Genomic DNA, 22,970 nt, shown 5'->3' on the forward strand with positions numbered 1-22,970 from the left:
ACTAGAGAGATACAGTGATAATAGCCCCCTGCTTACATTCCAGTAAGCTGCATTTATACAACAGATATGAGCTCCACTGCCCTTTTACACCACTGCTGCTGCTGCTGCTGCTGCTAAGTCGCTTCAGTCGTGTCCTACTCTGTACGACCCCAGGGACAGCAGCCCACCAGGCTCCCCTGTCCACGGGCTCCTCTAGGCAAGAATACTGGAGTGGGTTGCCATTTCCTTCTCCATTTATACCACTAATAAAGGATAAATGAAATAATATAATTTGTTAAAGCATTTTAAACTCTGATAAGGAAGATATTTGTAAGGCCTGAGGAAACCTTACAAATAGCTGTGAAAAGAAGAGAAGCGAAAAGCAAAGGAGAAAAGGAAAGATATACCCATTCCAAAGAATAGCAAGGAGAGATAAGAAAGCCTTCCTCAGTGATCAGTGCAAAGAAATAGAGGAAAAACAATAGAATGGGAAAGACTAGAGATCTCTTCAAGAGAATTAGAGATACCAAGGGAACATTTCATGCAAAGATGGGCTCAATAAAGGACAGAAATGGTATGGACCTAACAGAAGCAGAAGATATTAAGAAAAGGTGGCAAGAATACACAGAACTGTACAAATAAAAGATCTTCACAACCCAGATAATCACGATGGTGTGATCACTCATCTAGAGCCAGACATCCTGGAATGTGAAGTCAAGTGGCCTTAGGAAGTATCACTATGAACAAAGCTAGTGGAGGTGATGGAATTCCAGTTGAGCTATTTCAAATCCTGAAAGATGATGCTGTGAAAGTGCTGCACTCAATATGTCAGCAAATTTGGAAAACTCAGCAGTGGCCATAGGACTGGAAAAGGTCAGTTTTCATCCCAATCCCAAAGAAAGGCAATGCCAAAGAATGCTCAAACTACTGGACAATTGCACTCATCTCACATGCTAGTAAAGTAATGCTCAAAATTCTCCAAGCCAGGCTTCAGCAATACGTGAACCATGAACTTCCAGATGTTCAAGCTGGTTTTAGAAAAGGCAGAGGAACCAGAGATCAAATTGCCAACATCTGCTGGATCATGGAAAAAGGAAGAGAGTGCCAGAAAAACATCTATTTCTGCTTTATTGACTATGCCAAAGCCTTTGACTGTGTGGATCACAATCAACTGTGGAAAATTCTGAAAGAGATGGGAATACCAGACCACCTGACCTGCCTTTTGAGAAACCTATATGCAGGTCAGGAAGCAACAGTTAGAACTGGACATGGAACAACAGCCTGGTTCCAAATAGGAAAAGGAGTATGTCAAGGCTGTATACTGTCAGCCTTCTTATTTAACTTCTATGCAGAGTACATCATGAGAAACACTGGGCTGGAGGAAGCACAAGCTGGAATGAAGATTGCCGGGAGAAATATCAAGAACCGCAGATATGCAGATGACACCACCCTATGGCAGAAAGTGAAAAAGAACTAAAGAGCCTGTTGATGAAAGTGAAAGAGGAGAGTGAAAAAGTTGGCTTAAAGGTCAACATTCAGAAAACAAAGATCATGGCATCCTGTCCCATCACTTCATGGGAAATAGATGGGGAAACAGTGAAAACAGTGACTGACTTTATTTTTTTGGACTCCAAAATCACTGCAGATGGTGACTGCAGCCATGAAATTAAAAGATGCTTACTCCTTGGAAGAAAAGTTATGACCAACCTAGACAGCATATTAAAAAGCAGAGACATTACTTTGTCAACAAAAGTCTATCTAGTCAAGGCTATGGTTTTTCCAGTAGTCATGTATGGATGTGAGAGTTGGACTGTAAAGAAATTGAGTGCTGAAGAATTGATGCTTTTGAACTGTGGTGTTGGAGAAGACTCTTGAGAGTCCCTTGGACTGCAAGGAGATCCAACCAGTCCATCCTAAAGGAGATCAGTCCTGAGTGTTCATTGGAAGGACTGATGTTGAAGCTGAAACTCCAATACTTTGGCCACCTGATGCAAAGCGCTGACTCATTTGAAAAGACCCTGATTCTGGGAAAGATTGAAAGCAGGAGGAGAAGGGGATGACAGAGGATGAGATGGTTGGATGGCATCGCCGACTCAATGGACATGGGTTTGGGTGAACTCTGGGAATTGGTGATGGACAGGGAGGCCTGGCATGCTGCAGTCCATGGGGTCGCAGAGTTGGACACAGCTGAGCGACTCAACTGAACTGAACTGAAGGAAGATATCAGTAAATTTAAAATTCATGATACTTCTGATTTTCCACTGGATAATTAGAGGAGGGAGGCTGTTTTTTCTTTGTTTTCTTTCCTCCCTGGTTTACTGGCTTTTGGCCACATCTGTTTAATATCCATTTATTTAGCAAAAACTCACACAGGGCCTCATGTAGCAGACACCAGTTTAGGTATATAGTCTTGAATGAGACATTGACAGTCACTGCCTTCATGGAGCTTACAAGAATAAATAGTATGACTAGGAAAGCAGGTGAAATAGCCCTACTTAGCTCTGACAAGAGGTAGTTAAGGAAGGTAGTACTGAAACTAATGCAAAAAGCAGGGTTCCTTGTGGATTTATTTAACCTATTCTATCCAAGGCTTCACCCTACTTCAAATCCCTCAGCTGAGAAAATGAATAAATACATATTATTATGTCCACTGTCAATATTTCTCATGTGATCATGCTTATAGTAAGTATATCTTGAGGAATAATATCTTGAGATTAGGAAATTATTGAACACAAAATGTCTACTGTCATCCTCATCTTAATATTTATCCTTTCCCATTTTCCTTTCAGAAACAGAAATAAACTTCCTGCTCAAACAAGCACTTACAATTGTTGGAACTCTACCATTTACTTACATGTTAGAAAAGTGGAGGTGGATGGTCTTTAAGGGTGAAATTCCCAAACAGCAGTGGATGGAAAAGTGGTGGGAGATGAAGTAAGTCAGTGAATATGCATGCAGTCAGTAAAATGTTTTCTCATGAATTTGCTGTTTATTTAAAAGCATCTAATCGGCCTGTATAGACATATACACATTCACATTAACTACTTGCTTTTTATTAAGTCTCCATTTGGGTGCCTTCTTCTCAGATAACATTTCCTTGGCTTTGCCCAACCCCTCAGAAGCAGGGTCAAGTGACAAAATTTCTCATGCTCTATCTTCTTGCATGTTGGGGCACCCGTTAAACTCTGATATTATTTAGGAAGTAATCAATGTGTTCATTTTCATTTTTTATTTTGTCCATTCTTTGAAACAAAACTTAATAACCCCATATTTTAGGTAAAGCACCAGGGGTCCAAGACTGATCGTTTGCACCAGGGATCTGAGGCTGATCGATTTTGATGTTCTCTTTGACTTCCAAGAGCTTTTAGTTTATGGAGGGATGTGGAAAATGAAACCACTGCAGTGTGTTGAATTGTGATGGAGGGTGTGGGGATCCGTGAGCATCCAAGGGGGGATCCAAAGCCCTGGCCAGTGAGTCAGATGAGGAGAGGCATCCAAGCTGAGGTTTGAGAACAATGTGGGAGTTAACCAGGTGTATGTAGAAGGGAAGGGAGAGAATTCCAAGCAAGTGAAAGCCTGCCATATTTGGGCAACAGATGGTGATGCCTTTCAATAGTTTCAGTGCTACGTCATTCATCACTATATCCCAAGTGCTTTGCACAGGGCCTGGCTCAGACACGTGTGAAATAATGATCAAAGTACTACTGAAGAAGATGGAAGGAAGAAAAGCGACCTCCCCACCATATTAGTCAGACTCCTGTTAATGATTTTTCTTTGTTTTTCCTTTTTGGAGTGAAGATCTACAATTATAACATTTAGCCCCACGTCCATAAGTTGAAGTCAGTGCCACTATTCTGCTAAGATTCTTTCTGTTGACATAAATCCTCCTTGGGAGGAAGGAGACAGCATCTCTAATAACTGTCTCTAGCATTTAAGTATTACCAAAATTATGTCTCTCATGATCCCACAATCAGCAAGGACAAATGTATTCAAACAATGCGAAATACATGGTTTCTGTACCTTTTAATCCTGATTAAATTTTTGACCCCTTTTAGTTTATTTCCAGAGGTACATGGAATCAGGCCCTGAAAATGATTCATTGTGCTCTATGCATGTAATAAGTCCACATGAAGTCTTTTCTTAGCATTGGGCATTGTGGCTGGCCCTGGAACTATAAAGATGACCAGAACACAGCCCTGTCCGCTAGGTGCTCAAGTCTCCAGAGCAAGAAGGAGCTGTATGTGAATAATTATAAAACAGAGAGAGAAATGGCAAAGGAGGCAGAGCTAGAGAAGGCCTGGGGAGCTGGAGGGCTTGCTGTAGTGGCAGGTGCTTGGGGTCAGGGGCAGCACTTACAGATGGGAGGGCATTTGAGCTGGCCTTGAAGAATCAGATCAATCAGAAGAATCAGCGAGGTTTCAATTTTAGAAAATTCTGCCTACCAAGAGCCCATAAAATATGGTGCAGGAGAGGAATTTTTAGGACTTTCACTGTATGGCTTTGGTCACATAATATACTTTATGAAATTGGTGTTTTGATGATACAGCTATTTTTCAATGGTATAGATTGGCTGAAGTAACAAAAAACAGAGATGATTACATGATGGGATTTATTCTGTAATTCTTTACACTGTTTCAATTTCACCTGACCACAAATTCCAATAGAAATGCCATTGACTGATGGCACTGCACAATGGCCCATCTATACTTTCTCTCAGTGAGCGACCCACAGCTAATATACCTTCTTTTTCCTCCAAAGGCGAGAGATAGTCGGAGTGGTGGAGCCTCTGCCCCATGATGAGACATACTGTGATCCCGCGTGTCTGTTCCATGTGGCTGAAGATTACTCATTCATCCGGTAAGTGACAGTTTTCTTCTGTTTCACTTCTAGAATTTGTAGACAGGGTGACAACTTTAATTTCTCCATCTCCATTCCCCTCCCCCTTAGAACCTCAAAATAGATGATCAGTTTCAATTCTATGTAACTGAACATGATGTATTGAGTTCAACAAAAGTTATATGAGATCCTTTTCTCCACCAACAGGGAATTTATAGTCTCCTTGGGAGCAATAGAAATGTTTTTGTTTGTCTCCTTGTTACTGGCAGAGTTCAGGGTGGTCATAATAAAGCATTTTTAACTTGAAGTCCCAAAATCTATGTTCTTCACCTATTAGCTCCAGATCTTGAATTTGTTGAGTCTCAGTTTCTTTATTTGTAAAGTAGAAATAATATTGATGATTTGCCAAAAGGATTGATTGGCATCAATTATGTGAAAAGGCTATAAATCGGTAAAACACAATACAAATGTGAGCTCACATTTAACAAGATAATGCTGCCTTTTTATCAGCTGATACATAAAAGAGGTTTAACTGATACTTCTTTGGTTGCTGGGGCCTCAAAATTTAAATATATGTCCCAATCTATGACTTTACCACAGAAACTACACATGGGACAACTCTTTTTTTTCTTTATCTCTTTTACAGGTATTACACAAGGACCATTTATCAATTCCAGTTTCATGAAGCCCTTTGTAAAACAGCTAAACATGAAGGTGCCCTGTTCAAATGTGACATCTCAAATTCCACTGAAGCTGGGCAGAGGCTGCTGTAAGAGATGCTTCAAAAATATTGAACCTCTCGTCCTATTTAATGTTACTCATTCCCATGCCTAGGTTGGAATTTTATTTCTTTGATCCAAAAAAGAAAATTTGGGGACTCAAAATGTCTTCATCCATGAATTAAATGTTTGTTCTGTGATCACACAGGAACCTGCATCCTGTGATGGCTAGACAGGCCACCTCCTCTCCCCATGTCGTAACTATAGAGCTCTCTGGGGAAGGGAGATTGAAAGATGAACACATCTTTTACCCTGCTTTCTTGTCTTATTTGCCAGGAGCAAACTTAGTCAAACCAAAGAGGAGTGACCATAGATTGTACATGTAAACAGATACGCATCTGGAATCCATCCAAAGGCCCTGAACCCACCTTCCCCTGCTTTTTTTTTTTTTTCTTTTCCTTTTTTTTTTTTAATGTAGCCAAATGCTGCGCCTTGGAAAATCAGAACCCTGGACCTTAGCATTGGAAAGTATTGTGGGCATAAAGACTATGGATGTAAAACCCCTGCTCAACTACTTTGAGCCCTTGTTTACCTGGCTGAAAGAGCAGAACAGGAATTCATTCGTGGGATGGAGCACGGAATGGACTCCGTGTGAGTAGATGGCGTTGACACATTTCTAATGGCCCTTTTTCTGCTTCCCTAGTCCTCTCTGGCCCTAGTCTCACGGGACTCACACAGTTGAGTGTGTTCTTCCTCTACTTACCCCCTGTACTGTGGTGGCAGATGCCATTTTCTCTGGGAGGAAACACATTTGTTGAGCACCTACTGTGTACCCGACACAGTGAAAACTCCCCCCTTCTTGTTTTCAGTCTGCTTTACTAGCCCATATTTAAAATAAGAGTCTAACAGTTTCCAACCCACTGTATGTGAATCCTGCCCTTCAAAGGCAAATACGTTTAACAATTTTAATGCAATCCCCTCTTCTTTCTGGCAGTTACATTCATATTTCTAAACAGCTTGTTTATATTGTCATTTCCCCATTGCTCAGTTTTAGACATGCATTTCTGCCTACTCTTCTGCCTCCATTTCCCATTCTCCCAATGCAATTTAATGTAATTTTTAGTAAAGAAATTACCAACATTTGCATCATTATACCTGTAAAACCTAGTAATATACTATTTTATATATTTTTTAATGTAGCTTTTTGTTTGTCCTGAAGTTTCTATTGCCTCACTTTTTTGCATGCCTAATTTGCTGTCTATACTATATTCTTCTCCGACTATTCCAACGTATCTATTCTTTTCAGTCTCATTTTTTCCTAAAGAACTCCCTCTTGGAGTCCTCCTGTCTCCATCTGGACCACAGTTTTCATCCCAAGTTACCCCTTTGCTGCTGTCCTGGGTTGAATCCTCTCCTTCCTGGATGCCATATCTTCTTTCATGAATTGCCTCCTGTTTTGCTGCAGCACGGCCTCCAGGTGACTTTCTAAGCAAGAGCTCATGGGGTAGGAGCATCAGCTGTTCCCCTAAGTGGCTATAACCAGACCTAGATTTTCATTTTCTTGTTTTCAGTCCAGTATCTTCTTCCCACCCCCTGCTGTACCTGAATCCCAGGATTCTCTGGGGGTCTCTACTGCTTGTGTGTACACATTACACCATGACTTCCTGACCCTTGGGAAAGCATTTACCACTCCTCCATAACTTTTCATTTTCCAAAGGAGTGTTTATACCTTTAAAAAATTCCTGTACTATCACTTTAGTGGGATCTTGGGAAAGGAAGGAAATAAACACACGTGGTCAATCTGCTGTCTGTAACAACAGTCTGTTATTTCTCTTTAATCAGATTCTGACCAAAGCATCAAAGTGAGGATAAGCCTAAAATCAGGTCTTGGAAAAAATGCTGTGAGTATTCTAGATAGCACATCTATGACTTTTCAATGCATTCCCTTATTTAGGGCACAACAAGCCCATTTCAGTGCAGTTGAAAAGATGAAAGGGCACATGATTCTCTTAAAAAGCCATAGATTCTGGCCTCTGGCATTTGAGTTGGTTTTTTCAGTAATACATTCCGTATTGAATTGGCTATGCCTCTGTTTTCCTTGTGACTCTGAAGGTATTATGAAGATCAGTGGGAAAACATCTAAAGTATCAAATACCTACCCTCCAATTCACTCTAATCACAATTACTTGTATTTTTAAAAAATATATTTATGTGGCTGTGCTGGGTCTTAGTTGTGACGTGTGGGATCTTTAGCTGCAGCATGCAAACTCTTAGTTGTGGCATGTGGGATCCAGTTCCTCGACCAGAAATTGAACCCAGGCCCTCTGCTTTGGGAGCCTGGAGTCTTAGCCACTGGATCACCAGGGAAGTCCCCACTGCTTGTATTTGAGGAAGAGGACATGTTTATATTTTTAGAGACTGCTTTTAGAAGTATTGTAGGCAGTTTGGCTTTGTTTCATCTTAGTCGATCATCTAGGTACTAAAAGCTTGTTTTAATCTTAGACCCCAGCCTTGGACCTGCTTTATCAGAATCTGCACTTTAACAACCCCCAAGGTGGTTTGTGGACACAATAAAGACTGGGAAGCAACAATTCAGACCACTGTTTCTAAAGCTTGGCTCACACTGGAGTCATTCAGGATGTTTTTTAAAATATTAATGCTTCAGTTCCATTCCCAGAGATTCTGACTTACTCTTCTGAGGTGTGGCATCAAAACCCACTCCAGTATTCTTCCCTGGAGAATTCCATGGACAGAGGAGCCTGGTGGGCTACAATGCATAGGTCACAAAGAGTTGGACATCACTGAAGCGACTTAGCATGCATGCATCTGGCATCAAGTCATCAAAGTTCCCCAGGTGATTTTGATTACAGCACAGCTTGAGAACCACTGAGGCAGAGATGCATTTCTGGACAACAAAAAGTTTTACAGAAAATCAGATTACTTACACCTTCATGTGAATTACTTTAATCAGCTATTGCTTTCTCCTAAAAACCTGTCTCAGGTTATCCAGTTTGAAGCAATTTGTTTCGGGAGGAAAAAAGAGACGAGAGAGTTGCTTCAGGCAGATGGAGATCAAAGGCATGGATGGAAGTGTGGCACCCAGGAGGCTTTGCAGGATTAGAGAACAACCTGGCATTATTGGATAAAACAGTCCAAGGTGCTACAGAAAATTGTTCTTTCCGCTGGAGAGAGTCAAAGATGGCATTTCTACCCCCATACTTTTCTTGGGAAGTTAACTATTGTCCAAGGCTCCACAGTAGTTGTAGTGTAATTTTCATATATAAGCAAAACATCTAAATATAAATAACATGTCATTGTTGTTGTTTAGTCACTAAGTGATGTTCAACTATTTGCCACCCCGTGGACCATAGCCTCCAAGCTCCTCTGTCCATGGGATTCTCCAGGCAAGAATACTGGGGTGGGTTGCCATTCTGTTCTCCAGGGGATCTTCCCAACCCAGGAATCAAACCTGGTCTCCTGCATTGGCAGGCAGATTTATTACCACTGAGCACCCAAGGAAGCCCATAGTAGGAGTAAAAAGTGAAGATTTAAGAAACAAGTATAAAATGGAGGTGTATCACTTCTCAAACTCTGAAAGTTCAAGTTCCTGTTTCTTAGCAATCATTGTCTCTGGGGTTATTTCTCCTTCTGTCCTATTTTTATTAGCTCTTCCTTGGACTGATAAAATTTAATTTTAATTTAAAGTATCCAGTAGATCAGGATTCTTTTCAATTATCTTCTTTTTTTCTTGACATGTTTTTTTCCCCATGTTCTCTTTCCATGCAGTGAGGGATTAGTAAATAGTCTTCAGAGGGGTGGATGGTATAATATTCTGAGGCCCATTCACAGAGCAACAGGCTGCTTTGATGACAGTGGAGTTATACTTTTAGCCAGAATAACTGTCCAGTTCAAGCTACTTCATAGCAAAGTCCACCTGGATCTTTGATACTATATTGAAAACGTAGCCTTTACTTTTTTAATATAGAAATAATAACCAGAATATTAGTCGCCATGTTCAGTTCAGTCGCTCAGTCGTGTCCGACTCTGAGACCCCGTGGACTGCAGCATGCCAGGCTTCCCTGTCCATCACCAACGCCTGGAGCTTGCTCAAACTCATGTCCATTGAGTTGGTGATGCCATCCAACCATCTCATCCTCTGTCGTCCCCTTCTCCTCCTGCCTTCAATCTTTCCCAGCATCAGGGTCTTTTCCAATGAGTCAGCTCTTCACATCAGGTGGCCAAAGTATTGGAGTTTCAGCATCAGTCCTTCCAATGAATATTCAGGACTGATTTCCTTTAGAATGGACTGCTTGGATCTCCTTGCAGTCTGAGGGACTCTCAAGAGTCTTCTCCAACACCATAGCCATATTAATAATATTATTATTACTATTAAAGCAACTTTCCCAATAAATGAGTGGTATCAAGCTGGACTCAATGTAGCAATCCTTTGAAAAATTTTTTTTATATACAGCTAAAATTTTCTTCTGAAAATGTAACATTTTCAAATTGAAGTATAGTTGATTTAAAATGTGTTTGTTTCAGAGGCCCAGAATCTGTTCAGTTATACACATACATATATATTTTTCAGATTCTTTTCCCTTATAGGTTATTACAAAATATTGAGTATAGTTCTCTGTGCTATACAGTATGTCCTTGTTGTTTATTTTATATATGGTAGTGTCTGTCTGTTAATCTAAATTCCTAATGTTTTCCTCCCTCCTTTCCCCTTTGGTAATCTTAATTAGGTTTGTTTTCTATGTCTATGGGTCTATTTGTTTTATAAATAAGTTTCTTTGTATCATTTTTTTAGATTCCACATATAAGCAATATCTTATGATATTTGTCTTTGGCTTGCTTGCTTCACTTAGTACCATCAGTTCAGTTCAGTCGCTCAGTCATGTCCGACTCTTTGCGACCCCATGAATCGCAGCACGCCAGGCCTCCCTGTCCATCACCAGCTCCCAGAGTTCACCCAGACTCACGTCCATCGAGTCGGTGATGCCATCCAGCCATCTCATCCTCTGTTGTCCCCTTCTCCTCCTGCTCCCAATCCCTCCCAGCATCAGAGTCTTTCCCAATGAGTCAACTCTTCTCATGAGGTGGCCAAAGTACTGGAGTTTCAGCTTTAGCATCATTCCTTCCAAAGAAATCCCAGGGCTCATCTCCTTCAGAATGGACTGGTTGGATCTCCTTGCAGTCCAAGGGACTCTCAAGAGTCTTCTCCAATACCACAGTTCAAAAGCATCAATTTTTCGGCACTCAGCCTTCTTCGCAGTCCAACTCTCACATCTGTACATGACCACAGGAAAAACCATAGCCTTGACTAGACGGACCTTAGTCGGCAAAGTAATGTCTCTGCTTTTGAATATACTATCTAGGTTGGTCATAACTTTTCTTCCAAGGAGTAAGAGTCTTTCAATTTCATGGCTGCAATCACCATCTGCAGTGATTTTGGAGCCCCCAAAAATAGTCTGACACTGTTTCCACTGTTTCCCCATCTATTTCCCATGAAGTGATGGGACCAGATGCCCTGATCTTCGTTTTCTGAATGTTGAGTTTTAGGCCAACTTTTTCACTCTCCACTTTCACTTTCATCAAGAGGCTTTTTAGTTCCTCTTCACTTTCTGCCATAAGGGTGGTGTCATCTGCATATCTGAGGTTCTTGATATTTCTCCCGGCAATCTTGATTCCAGCTTGTGTTTCTTCCAGTCCAGCGTTTCTCATGATGTACTCTGCATGTAAGTTAAATAAGCAGGGTGACAATATACCCTAATCTCCTATAATTGTTTTTCCTAAAAGGGGGAAGAGAGGCAAGCTTTGTGCTATTCATGATCTCTACTGCCATCTACTGGAGGAAAGGGTGAATTTTTTTTCTCTTTGAACAGGTTTTTCCTGGACTACACAAATTTTACACAAGCCATTGGTTTAGCACTGGAAAACAAGAATTACCTTGTCTACAAAAAGCTATTTTTTCCTTTGAACTTGAAGTTTCTTTTTCTTTTACACTTACACATCTGAGAACTTGCTATAAAAATAGTAAAAGGTCAGCATACTTGTCTACAGTATATGGGTGTTTTAACCAAAACCAATGGCACACATAACTCCCATCTATAAACCTACCCTAGAGTGCTTATTTCAGCTTAATTTAAGTTAAATTCAAAGGACCAGTGAGCCCTGTGGTTCTTAAAGCATTGGTGCTGGACCAGCAGCGTTAGCATCATGTGGGAGCTTGTTGCTGCTGCTGCTAAGTCGCTTCAGTTGTGTCCGACTCTGTGCAACCCCACAGATGGCAGCCCACTAGGCTCCTCTGTCTCTGGGATTCTCCAGGCAAGAACACTGGAGTGGGCTGCCATTTCCTTCTCCAGTGCATGAAAGTGAAAAGTGAAAGTGAAGTCGCTCAGTCGTGCCCAACTCTTTGCGACCCCATGGACTGCAGCCCATTAGGCTCCTCCGTCCATGGGATTTTCCAGGCAAGAGTACTGGAGTGGGGTGCCACTGCCTTCTCCGTGGGAGCTTGTTAGAGATGCAGAATTCCAGGTCTTCTCTGAGGCCTGGGCCCAGAATTCAGTGATTTGACAAGCCCTCCAGGTGATGCCAGGGCACACTCAAGTTGGGGATCACCGACTTTACGCAGAGCTAGAATCTTTGGCATATTAGACAGTTTAAAATTAACACACGTCGGGAAGTCCCTGGTGGTCCAGTGGTTAGAACTCTGAGTTCTCTCTGCTGAGGGTGTGTATTCAATCCCTGGACTGGGACCTAAGATCTCACAAGATGCATGGCATGGCCAAAAAAAAAAAAAAAAAAGCTTGTGGAATATCAGGTTTTAATGACCCCATGATCTCTACTGAGCAGTGTTTTTGTTGTGAATTTGCAGTATGAATGGAATGACAACGAAATGTACTTGTTCCGGTCGTCTGTGGCATATGCCATGAGAAAGTATTTTTTTAAAGACAGAAATGAGACCATTCCTTTTGGGTGAGTTGATGTGCTGTGCTCTCAATCAGTATTTCCCTTACTCTTGGATCAGAAAGTTTTATGCTTCAGCTTTTATTCACGTGAAATTGAGAAAAACTCCTAACTACTATTAAACCTCATTGATGTCCTGGAATTAGGGCCACCTTTTTTTAGGGATGCTTGTGACTTATTTGACTTGTAGATGGAAGAGCTTTGTTATTATTAAATGGCCCTCTCCTCACCTCTTCCCCCCCACTGTCTCTCCTCTCCCTTTCTTTTCCCCAAATGCTCTCATGCACCCTCAGCACTGAAAACAAAAGGCAGAAATCTCTGCTTTCATTGAGCTTGTATTCTAATGTATCTGTTTTGTGTGTGTGTGCGTGTGTGTGTGTGTTATAGACAGTCAACAAAATATATAAATGAAATATAGTAGAATTTGATGGTGATAAGTGCTAGGGAGAATAGTTCAACAGGAAATGGGCAAGGGAGTGCTTGCTGGTTGTGTGTGTGTGTGTGTGTGTGTGTGTGTGTGTGTGTGTGTGTGTGCATGTGTGTGTGTAGGGTTCCATTTTAACTAAAATGGTCAAGGAAGACCTTGTTAGTATTTGAACAAATAGCTGAAACAGGAGAGAGAGTCAGAGGTGCAGACCATGGGGGAAAATGTTGCAGCTTGAAAAATAGCAAGTAGAAAGATCCCGAGGAACAAGAATCCTTCACCTATTGAAGGAACAGCAAAGAGGCCAGTGTGGCTGGAGCAGAGTGAGCTAATAGAAGACAGGAGATGGGGTCGGGGCAGACAGGGCCATGGGGGTGGAAAGGCGAGAAGAAAGTTTGTGTGTGCCTCCGAAGCCATTCTAAGGCCATTCGCTTTCCTTCTGCATGAGAAACGCTCTGAACCACGTGATCTGTCTTGGGTCTTTGTTTTGTTTTTTTCAGTAAACATTCATTGTTTTATTTATTTTTGGCTGCGCTGGGTCTTCATTGCTGCCCGTGGGCTTTCTCTAGTGGTGGCAGGCAGGAGGCTACTCTTCGTTGTTGTACACAGGCTTCTTCTTGCAGAGCACAGTCTCTAGGCACGAGGCATGTGGCCTTAGTAGTTGGGGCTGGCTGGCTCTAGGGCACAGGCTCAATAGTTGTGGGTCACAGGCTTGGTTGCTCTGTGGCATGTGGAATCTTCCTGGACCAGGGATCGAACCCCTGTTCCCTGCATTGGCAGACAGATTCTTATCCACCGTACCACCAGGGAAGTCCCTGCCTTGCATTTTATTAGGATCAGTCTCATCAGCTGTGAGAGCATAGTCTTGTCACATCCTACTATAAACCCCACTCCTCACCCTCACCTGTGGGGGCAACATGACGAGTTTTGCCAGGAGGGGCCCAGTTGGAAGATATCAGGGCACCGCCTCTGTCCATGGAAGGGAGCCATCGCTGCCCGCCATGTTATCACAATCCTGGGTCACCAGTGATTCCTCACTGAGTCTTCCGCCGCTTTGTTTGAAATATTTCTATCACTGAAAAAAACTGTGGTTCTTATATGGTAGCAGAACCAATCATGCCAAGACTTACTCTCACACCTTAGGGAATTGAGTTCATGTGCTTTGGGCAGTGTCAAGGTTATTGGGACAGTGACATCCTTCCGTGACGGGCCCTGCTCCAGGGCTCTCCACTCTACCCTGTGACTGTCCCCCAATCTCTAGCAGTAGAAGTCTTCATTCTCTTCACAGTGTCCTCTGTGCCACCAGGAAAAATGTTTCTTTTGTTTCTCCACAGGGAAGAGAACGTGTGGGTGAGTGACAAGAAACCAAGAATCTCCTTCAAGTTCTTTGTCACGTCACCCAACAATGTGTCTGACATCATTCCTAGAACTGAAGTTGAAAATGCCATCAGGTGATATTTTACTTTCAAATGTAGGATAGAAGGGTGAGGGGGTCCCAATGCAACAACAGTAATGAAATGATTTGTGTGTTCCTAAAGGTGCCAGGCACTGTTCTGAGTCATTTGCGTGTTTTTCCTCATCTGAAAAACTTGGGTTTTAATTCCAAAAGGATCGCGTAGCAAGGGGATTGCCTTCATTGGGTTTCTTCAGATGCAGGTCCTTAGACAAGGATTTGAAAGTAAGTAGTTTATTTGGGAAGTCACCTCAGGAAGAATGGATTGAGTGTGGACCGGAGACAGAATGGAAGGAAGGTAACCTGACATGTTATGAGCAAGTTACCACTGTGGGCAGCTAGAACTCCATTGTGCTGGGAATTCTGGGAGATGGTGTGGAGCATGTACCAGAATTGTCCCATCAGAGCTGGGGTGTTGATTCACCACTTCCCATCAGTCACTGGTTGAGAACTGTGTACAGGGGACAGTAATTCCCCAGCCGTACTGGTCTGCAGATAGGGCTGAATCTTGTAGCCTGAGAATGCTCTCAGGCAAAGGCAGTAGGTCCTGGCTGAAGGAAGTCTAACCAGCACGCCCGGAAAATGGTAAATGCAGAGGGTACATGGGCAGGTGTTGCCATCATTGCTGTAGGGACTTTGATGCAGAATTCGTTTAACCAAAGTCTGAAACAAGGCAGGCAGGGACAGGATTCCTTAGATACTAAATAAGTAAGTGTTAGTCGCTCAGTCGTGTCCGACTCTTTGCGACCCCGTGGATTGTAGCCCACCAGGCTGGATAGATGTTGATGTTTCCCCTTGTCATTAAAAAAAGAAAGAGAAGAAAAAAAGGCTTAATATACCATTGCTATGGGAAATGCTACTAGGTGGCGCTCTTGAGCTGCTTGTCGTCTTTAGAAGCAGAACCAAGACTTGCCGGGCAGAGTTGGCCTAGAAAATCTGGCTTAGTGGGGTTTACAACCCAAGCACACCGACTCAGTGGCTGCCTCCACAAGACTTGTCTTGGGGGAAAGTGCTAGCTGAGATCATCACGAAGGAGCCCAGCATTCCTGCAAGCTCTGGGGAGTCCTCAAACTTCCTATTTCCAGAGTGACGAGACTCTTTCAGGTGGAGGTTGCTGCTTGGATGGCTCTCTCTCTCTCTCTGGCTGGACTCTGACTTCCTGACCTGCACTGTATTTAATGGCAGGAGAATGGGATGCCAGACACTTTGGTTTTCAATCTGGAATACTGAACATTTCACTGTTTTTTGTTGTAAAAATAACCTTCATCCTTTTTTCCTCTATGAAATTCGGCCATATCCCAGCACAGTGCTGGAGAATTTGGCAAAGGCTCCTTCCCTGTGTTCCTCCCCAGAGCTGTCACTTATTAGGATGTCAACACCTTTTATTTGGAAAATGCAGCTGTTGAGACTTGTGTATAGGGCCTGATTCATTTGTAGAAGAGGTGGATCCGATTGTCCTTTTCCATTATTTGATATAAAGTCATTGTAGACATACCTCAACAGAAAGGAAATTCTTACCAAACGTGCAACTTCGCCTTTACAACACAGTAGTCACAAATGAACAAATGCCAGCCATCTGCACATTTCCACACTTTCAACCTCATTTTCCAGTGAAGCTGTTTCCAAACCTAATCCAGATCACACGGTATGAAAGAGGTATAATTGTTAAAACTCAAATCTGTCAGTGAACCTGGTTATTGACTTTGATTTCATTGCTTCTTCAGGTAAGCCTTATCAAATCCTTTTGGAGACAGTGATATAGGCAGTAAATCACTGCACCGTTTTCTTTTGCCTGAGTGTTTTGCTTTTGGGAATAGGTTGTCCCGGGACCGTATCAATGATGCCTTCCAGCTGGATGACAACAGCCTGGAGTTTCTGGGGATTCAGCCGACGCTGGGACCCCCTTACGAGCCACCTGTCACCATATGGCTGATTATCTTTGGGGTCGTGATGGGAGTGGTAGTGATTGGTATTGTTGGGCTCATCTTCACTGGAATCCGAGATCAAAGGAAGTAAGTGACCTTTCTTGGACTTATTTATCTAAAACAGAACAGTTTCATGAAAACTAACTGAAAAATTTGCAGTAAGTCGTAGGTTGTATAAGCCAATTACGTATGTGGACAATTCCACAGCTAAATATTCTTGTGCACCCGCTAGAAGTTTACCAGATTTCATCAGCACGTCACCACCCTAGCAGGCCCCACCATACAGGAGATCTCCAGCCTGGGGTTTACTACTGGTATGCCCCGGTAAACTCCATCCTGGCCACAGCATCATTTCCCTACTGCTAAAAGGCACTCCAAGTTCTGCAGTGGTGAGTGGGCTCAGGGCGATGGGCGGGGGGGATTATCCTTACTGAGGAGTCCTCCTTGGTCTAGAAGTGATCTTAGAGAATGCATTAGTGACAGATTTGAACTGTGAAATTGTTCAAGAATGAGCTCTGAGGTTTACTCCAAACTGCTATGCTTGAATCCTCTGCATCCCTCCTCCTATGGCCTGGATGCCTTACTATACCCTCAGTTCATGGGTCATGCACCCTCTAAATTGTTCTCGAGTTGAAGATCCAAGTTCACTGTGGATTTAAATCACCAGAGGCCTGATGTATAGTTGTGCCCTGCCACTAGATTTGTTTTCTGATCTTGAGACAGCGTTTACTTTTGTTGGGCTGGTGTAATTGAGGTTAATTATATTTTATAACATCTAACAAAACTCTTTGCACACCTTAGGTTGTTTAAATGTGTTCTTTAATTTTTATATGCACTAGTCTGTTTTGCTCAGTCTTCTTCACTATATTGTTTCCACAAATAACTTCATTTTTAAAATTAGGCATTGAAAAAAATAGATTCATATAGTAAAAATGTTTTAAATACAAAAGGATGCATAGAGTTTCCCTGTCACTCTTTGCTTGCAAGTTCCCTTCCTAAAGTTGACAAAAATGGTCAGTTAAAAGAAATTTTTTTAAATTGTATAGTTGATGGACAATGTTGTGTTAGTTTCAGGTATACAGCAAAGTAATTCAGTTATACATGTACACACATCTATTCTTTTTCTGACTCTTTTCCTGTAGAGATTATTAGAGAGTACAGAGTTCCCTGTGCTATACACTGGGCCCTTGCTGGTTATCTATTTTATATATAGTAGTGTGTATCTGTTAATCCCCAAGTCCTTATTTATCCCTCCCCTCCCTTTCCCCTTTGGCAACCATAAGTCTGTGACTCTTTCTGAAAAATGATCAGTTTTTTAGAGACCCAGTGTATCAGAATCTACATTTTAGTAAGGCCCTCAGGTGACTCATACGCACATTACAGTTCGAGAAGTGCTCTTCTTCATAGTACAGGTTTGCATGTGCGATGCTATTCCAAAGTTCATTCATCAAAGAAATTCTTTTTGGGTTCCTCCTTCATGCTATACACTGCATTAATAGAAGCTACACAAAAAAATAAGACTGCTAATGTATTTCTTACATTAATGTATTCAGCAATTGTATCATATATTCCTATGTAATTATGTTCATGTATATATAAGACAGAGATTCAGAGAGGCCAAGAAACCCTCTCAAGTTTGCACAGCTAGTCAGTAACGCATGAAGATATGCACTCGGTTTCTAAAGCTGGTTGTTGTAGTACAAAGCGGGCCTATCCTGACCTTCAACTTTGGAAAGTGGTAATTTAGTAGGGAAGTTTTTTATAATGAAGTGATTGGCTAAATGACCACTGAGTTCCTAAAAATAATAATAATGGTTAATATTTATTGGAGATTATATGCCAGATACTGTGAGTGCTCTGCCAGCATTATTTCACTGAGTTTACATATCTGCCATCATTTTCTGAATAGTTAGACTGAGGCACAGAGGCCCCCACTCTCAGACTTCAGAGCTTATACCCTAACCAGTCTCCTACTCTGCCAACCATCGTGCCAACTGATCATCGGGCTAAAGAAGTGAATTCAATGCACTCTGGGTGCCCACAGTCCATTAAAAGGGGACTGGTATGCAAATGAGTACAGGTGGTAAAATGCTGAGATGGAAAAGATACCCGGGCCATTGGAGTCCAAGGGAGGCCGTGTCACTCTAAGATCATGATATTAAGGTGAGTTCACTTTATTTAACAGGAAAAATCAAGCAAGCAGCGAAGAAAATCCTTATGGCTCTGTGGACTTGAATAAAGGAGAAAATAATTCAGGATTCCAAAATACTGATGATGTTCAGACTTCGCTTTAGAAAAATCTTTTTTATTTCCTCTTGAGATGATTTTATTGTATGTAAATATTACTTTCACAATACAGAACATAGGCAATTATAAGAATGTCATTAACTGTCAAAGCTCTGGCTCTGTTCAGGAAAAGCTGTCCAAAGAAGGCATGCCTGAGAAGAGGGCATCTTCCCTTGCATCACTTTTAGTACTTGTTTCTGCCTCAGCACTTGACTTCTGTTTCCTTAAAGAGATGTTTCTGTTTGAGAATAGAGACAGTCTGTCTTTGGCCTCACAGGCTGTTCAGGGGTAATGGAAATGGAAATTTCCATTGTGTTGCTGGAGATGGAACAAAAGGATACAGGGTAGGAGCAAGTGTGTGGAATCTGGACGGATGGCTCTTAAGGACGTGCCTGTGAATGGATGGAGCTGCGAGGTGGAGCCCGGCATGCACTGTTCACTTGGGTTTACTTCAAGTGTAAAGGAGGACATGCACTCTTCACGTTAACTTAATCTAAGTACTCTAGTGATTCTCCCCAGTCATGATTGGACCAGAACATGCCTTCTTCAGAGTGACAGGGCTACAGAAGAGAGAAGAATCCAGACAGCCATTGGAGGACATTGCCTTTTTACTTTCAAGCTGCTTGGCCACCGTCTTTCTGACATCACCCTAGCCCTAGGGGCCGCCATGAACCCCCTCCCAAGCTGCCATGTTAGGAACTTGCTCCCGTTGCTCTCTAACTGTGAAGTGCACAGGGACCCCAACTGAATGTTGCTTCTGAAGTGGGCTCCCAATCTCTTGAATCTTCTGTATTTACCCATAATGTTTGAGTAGTGCTGAGCACAAAGCTCACAAAGACAATAAATACTTGATTTACACACTCTTGTGGTCTCATGTGTACTTCTGTGCTCCGCCTTCCGTGGATTCTCTCTGCTTTTCACTTCCAGGGACAAAGCTGCCTGGGTGTCCCGACCTCCCACATGTCTTGAAGTGCATCCCAGTATGTTCAGTTACTTTATTGTATAAAGTGATTATGTTCAATAAAATCAGTTGAAAAGAGTTGTGTTAAGAGCATCTACACTCTTAGGTTAGGAGCCAAACTTGGCAATGGTTTTACAAATCTCAGAGCTCCTAGCCCAATTCTGAGCACAGAATCCAATACAGACCTGAAAACTGGTATAAAATGGATGATGTAGATTAAAATATCCAAACTCTACCTATCAGTTCACTTTATGTGGTGACCAGCATACTGTAGAGTAACTTAGTCAAGTAAGAAGAACTAGCAGCTTGTGCTCAAAAGACTGGAACTTCCTGCTCGCTTTTAGGAAAGGGCTTTTAAAGGCAACATTAGAGCTGAGGGTTGTAGGGTGCCTGATCAGCTTGTGGACATTCTTCTGATCGGCTGATGGTGAGGTAGCTTGGGTGGTATTTCAGGAGTCAGCATCATCAACCTTCTGGTTGTAGCCAGTCTGGGGTCTATGTGCTGGTGGTCAGGATGCAGTTAAATTCTTCCACCTGGTAGGGATTTTAGTATCTGCCAGACAGCTCAAGGACATAGCTCAGGATATTATCTGTAACCCCTGAGGAGGAACTAAAGTTCCTTTACTTTGCTTTATGACTAAACTATGATTACTTTGTCTTGATTGACTGTTTTTCTTTGTTTCTGCATTTTCTCTTTTATCTTATGAAATTTGCCCTTTAGAATGCAGGGAAGGTCTAGGAAGCTAAAGATTTTCTACAAACAAGAGGCAGGGTGATGGGAAAAGGGGGGAGTGTCTTTCCCCAGGAAGGTCCCATAGAGTCCTGCTCAGTTTCATCTTTAGAAGATCAAGTATATAAAAATAAGGAGAAGAAAGAAAAATACCCTTCGGCAGGGGGGACCAGGAAGACCTAGTTTGGGCATGAGAAATCTTTCTCATGGGGGCATTAAGTCTGTGGTGCAAGTCTCTGGTGAATGGAATCAGAGCTGCAAAGACTGGCACCCACTCCTGACAATGGGCCTGTTGAGCGGGAGGGGCTGTATTATTTGTTCCTTTTCTCTTGGGGAGGAAGGAACCTGGCACACAGTACCTGCTACATAAATGCTCACTGAACATATAAATGCCCTAGTGGCTGTTTCAAAAGTTCCATGAGATTTGTGTGCCTCTGTTAAGAGGGGAAAAAAAAAAAGGAACAAATAACCAAGAACAATCATTCACAATAGCTGAGGGGGAGTGGAATGAGGAAGGGTGTGAACATCTCTAAAGGGAGATTGTTCTGTCTAGAAAACAGTAGCGTCTTTTCACTGTAACAGAGCCCTTCACATAACCTTTCTCTCTCCCTTCTTGACATTACAGACATAACAATGATGGACTCCAAAATGATGAAAACCTAAGGGTTCAGCAGCAGGCCGTGAAGGTGGACATTCCCAGGAACAGTTTGAAAGCTACAGTACCTTTTAGTAATAGTCCTGAGAAGCTCAAATAGGACTCCTGTACTTCTGTGTCAAGATAGAAGACGGAAAGAGAAAGTTCAGTTATCAAACTAGCCAGAAGTCCTCGGGCTCCAGACTTGAGGATTTTAAATGGTTACAGTAGGCCTCTCTTATCCCCAGTTTCACTTTTGGTGGTTTCAGGTACCCGCGGTCAACCACTATATGAAATATTTAGTAGAAAATTTCAGAAATAAACAATTCGTGAGTTTTAAAGTGGTGAAATCTCGTGACGCCAACTCTGCTCCCCCAGGATGCGAATTGTCCCTTTGTCTGGTGTGTCCCGCCCATTAGTCGCTTAGCGGCCGCAGTTATCAGATCTGCTGTCCCAGTCTCACAGTGCGGTGTTCAGGGGACACTTGTTTTCCTTAATCCTGGCCCCGAAGTGCCAGAGGAGTGATGCTGGTGATTTGGAAATGCCAGAGAGAAGCCCTAAAGTTTTAGTTGCCTTTAAGCGAAAGGGTGAAAGTTCTCAATATGGAAAGAAAAAAATGAAGGCTGAGGTGGCTGAGATCTACGGTAACAATGAATCTTTTATCGGTGAAATTGTGAAGGAAGAAGAGTTCATACTAGTTTTGCCATCTCACATCAAACTGCAAAAGTTACAGCCGCAGTGCATTAAGTGCTTAGTTAAGATGGAAAAGGCATTAAATTTGTACAGTTAGATATTCTGACAGAGAGACCACATTCACATAACTTTTATTACAGTATATTATAGTTGTTCAATTTTATTATTAGTTATTGCTGTTAACCTCTTACTGTGCCTAACTTATAAATTAAACTTGATCATAGGTATGTATGTATAGAAAAACATTATATATGGGGTATGGTATTATCCTTGGTTTCAGGTATTCACTGGGGGTCTTGGAATTTATCCCCTGCAAATAAGGGCAGAGTACTATAGAAAGCAACAATCTGATACAAGACCATGGTTATAATTGGGTTGAAATTGATAATAGTTTGAGCATAAGGAAAAAGGCATCAAGTTTTACCTTAGCATCTTTAAAAGTTGTCTCTGTGACACATAGTTAACATATTATTGAATAATGTTGTTTAACTTCAGTTGTATATTTGTGTACATGATGACATAAATCCATTGTTCTGATTTGGATATCAGATGAGAACTGTATCATTTGAATTGAATTATGGAACACCTAATGGTGCCCACCAGATAATGAGGTCTCCTAGGGCAGTTCGGAATGACTGCACAGAAATATCTGGGAGGTTATTAAAAACACAAATTCTCAGCTTGCGTTCAGACCTGCTGTACCAGAATCTCTGGGGTAGTTCCTAATGAACCTGTGTTTTCATAAACTCTCTATTTGAGTCTCATGCATGCTAAAGACTGAAACCATTGAGACATGAAGGCAGGTGTCACCATTTCTATACTTGTTAATAGCATATTTAATTATCATGATAGTGGTGATATTAAGAAAAACAAATATCCAAAAACTAATTTTTCATTTCTGCTCAATCTTTACACATAATATACATCCTCTCTATTTTGCAATCAGAAAATGTGCTTCTGCTATAGGCTGGGAGGTGTAATACTAAGAGAAGCATAAACAAAATTACTAGCTTGACCTAAATATCAAGGAAATCTTTTGTTTCCTACCTTGTTTTTTTCTAGATAATAGAACAGACAAAGCAGCACACAGAATACCATTAAGGAAAACTAGCTAAATTACAACATCTGTGCTATGCTACTTTCCTTAAAAAGAATGAAAATGTTGGTCAACATTTATACTCATTCTCATCAGATCTTCTCACTTCTTCTTCAAGGCTTGTCTTTTTCCCGAAGTGGTTCAATGGATGACAGGAGCTGCTGAAATGTGGGACGCTTTTCTGGAAGCTAGATAAAAGAAAAACCCAATGGTTTAATTTATGAGGGTTCCGATTTAAAATAAACTATGTAAAGTATTTATACTT

At 41.8% G+C, this 22,970-nt stretch overlaps 2 protein-coding genes across 5 annotated transcripts in view; one reads left to right on the plus strand and one right to left on the minus strand.

Moving 5' to 3' along the window:
• ACE2 (angiotensin converting enzyme 2) overlaps positions 1–19,454 on the plus strand; it is a 46,759-nt gene extending 27,305 nt beyond the window's left edge. Inside the window, exons 10-18 of the mRNA XM_040266581.1 lie at positions 2,769–2,913; positions 4,738–4,836; positions 5,462–5,584; positions 6,013–6,185; positions 7,377–7,435; positions 12,412–12,512; positions 14,262–14,378; positions 16,198–16,392; positions 18,491–19,454. Of these exons, the coding sequence (XP_040122515.1) occupies positions 2,769–2,913; positions 4,738–4,836; positions 5,462–5,584; positions 6,013–6,185; positions 7,377–7,435; positions 12,412–12,512; positions 14,262–14,378; positions 16,198–16,392; positions 18,491–18,599 (1,121 nt within the window). The 3' untranslated portion in view covers positions 18,600–19,454. The remainder of the gene's footprint in view (positions 1–2,768; positions 2,914–4,737; positions 4,837–5,461; positions 5,585–6,012; positions 6,186–7,376; positions 7,436–12,411; positions 12,513–14,261; positions 14,379–16,197; positions 16,393–18,490) is intronic.
• Positions 19,455–21,556: 2,102 nt separating this feature from the next.
• Positions 21,557–22,970, minus strand: part of BMX (BMX non-receptor tyrosine kinase) — a 46,171-nt gene continuing 44,757 nt past the window's right edge. For all 4 annotated transcript variants that reach the window (XM_040266578.1, XM_040266580.1, XM_040266577.1 and 1 more), the window contains one exon: positions 21,557–22,893. In XM_040266578.1, the coding sequence (XP_040122512.1) occupies positions 22,819–22,893 (75 nt within the window). In that variant the 3' untranslated portion in view covers positions 21,557–22,818. The remainder of the gene's footprint in view (positions 22,894–22,970) is intronic.

Source organism: Oryx dammah, unplaced genomic scaffold (assembly GCF_014754425.2).
Source record: "Oryx dammah isolate SB20612 unplaced genomic scaffold, SCBI_Odam_1.1 HiC_scaffold_23, whole genome shotgun sequence".
NCBI lineage: Eukaryota > Metazoa > Chordata > Mammalia > Artiodactyla > Bovidae > Oryx > Oryx dammah.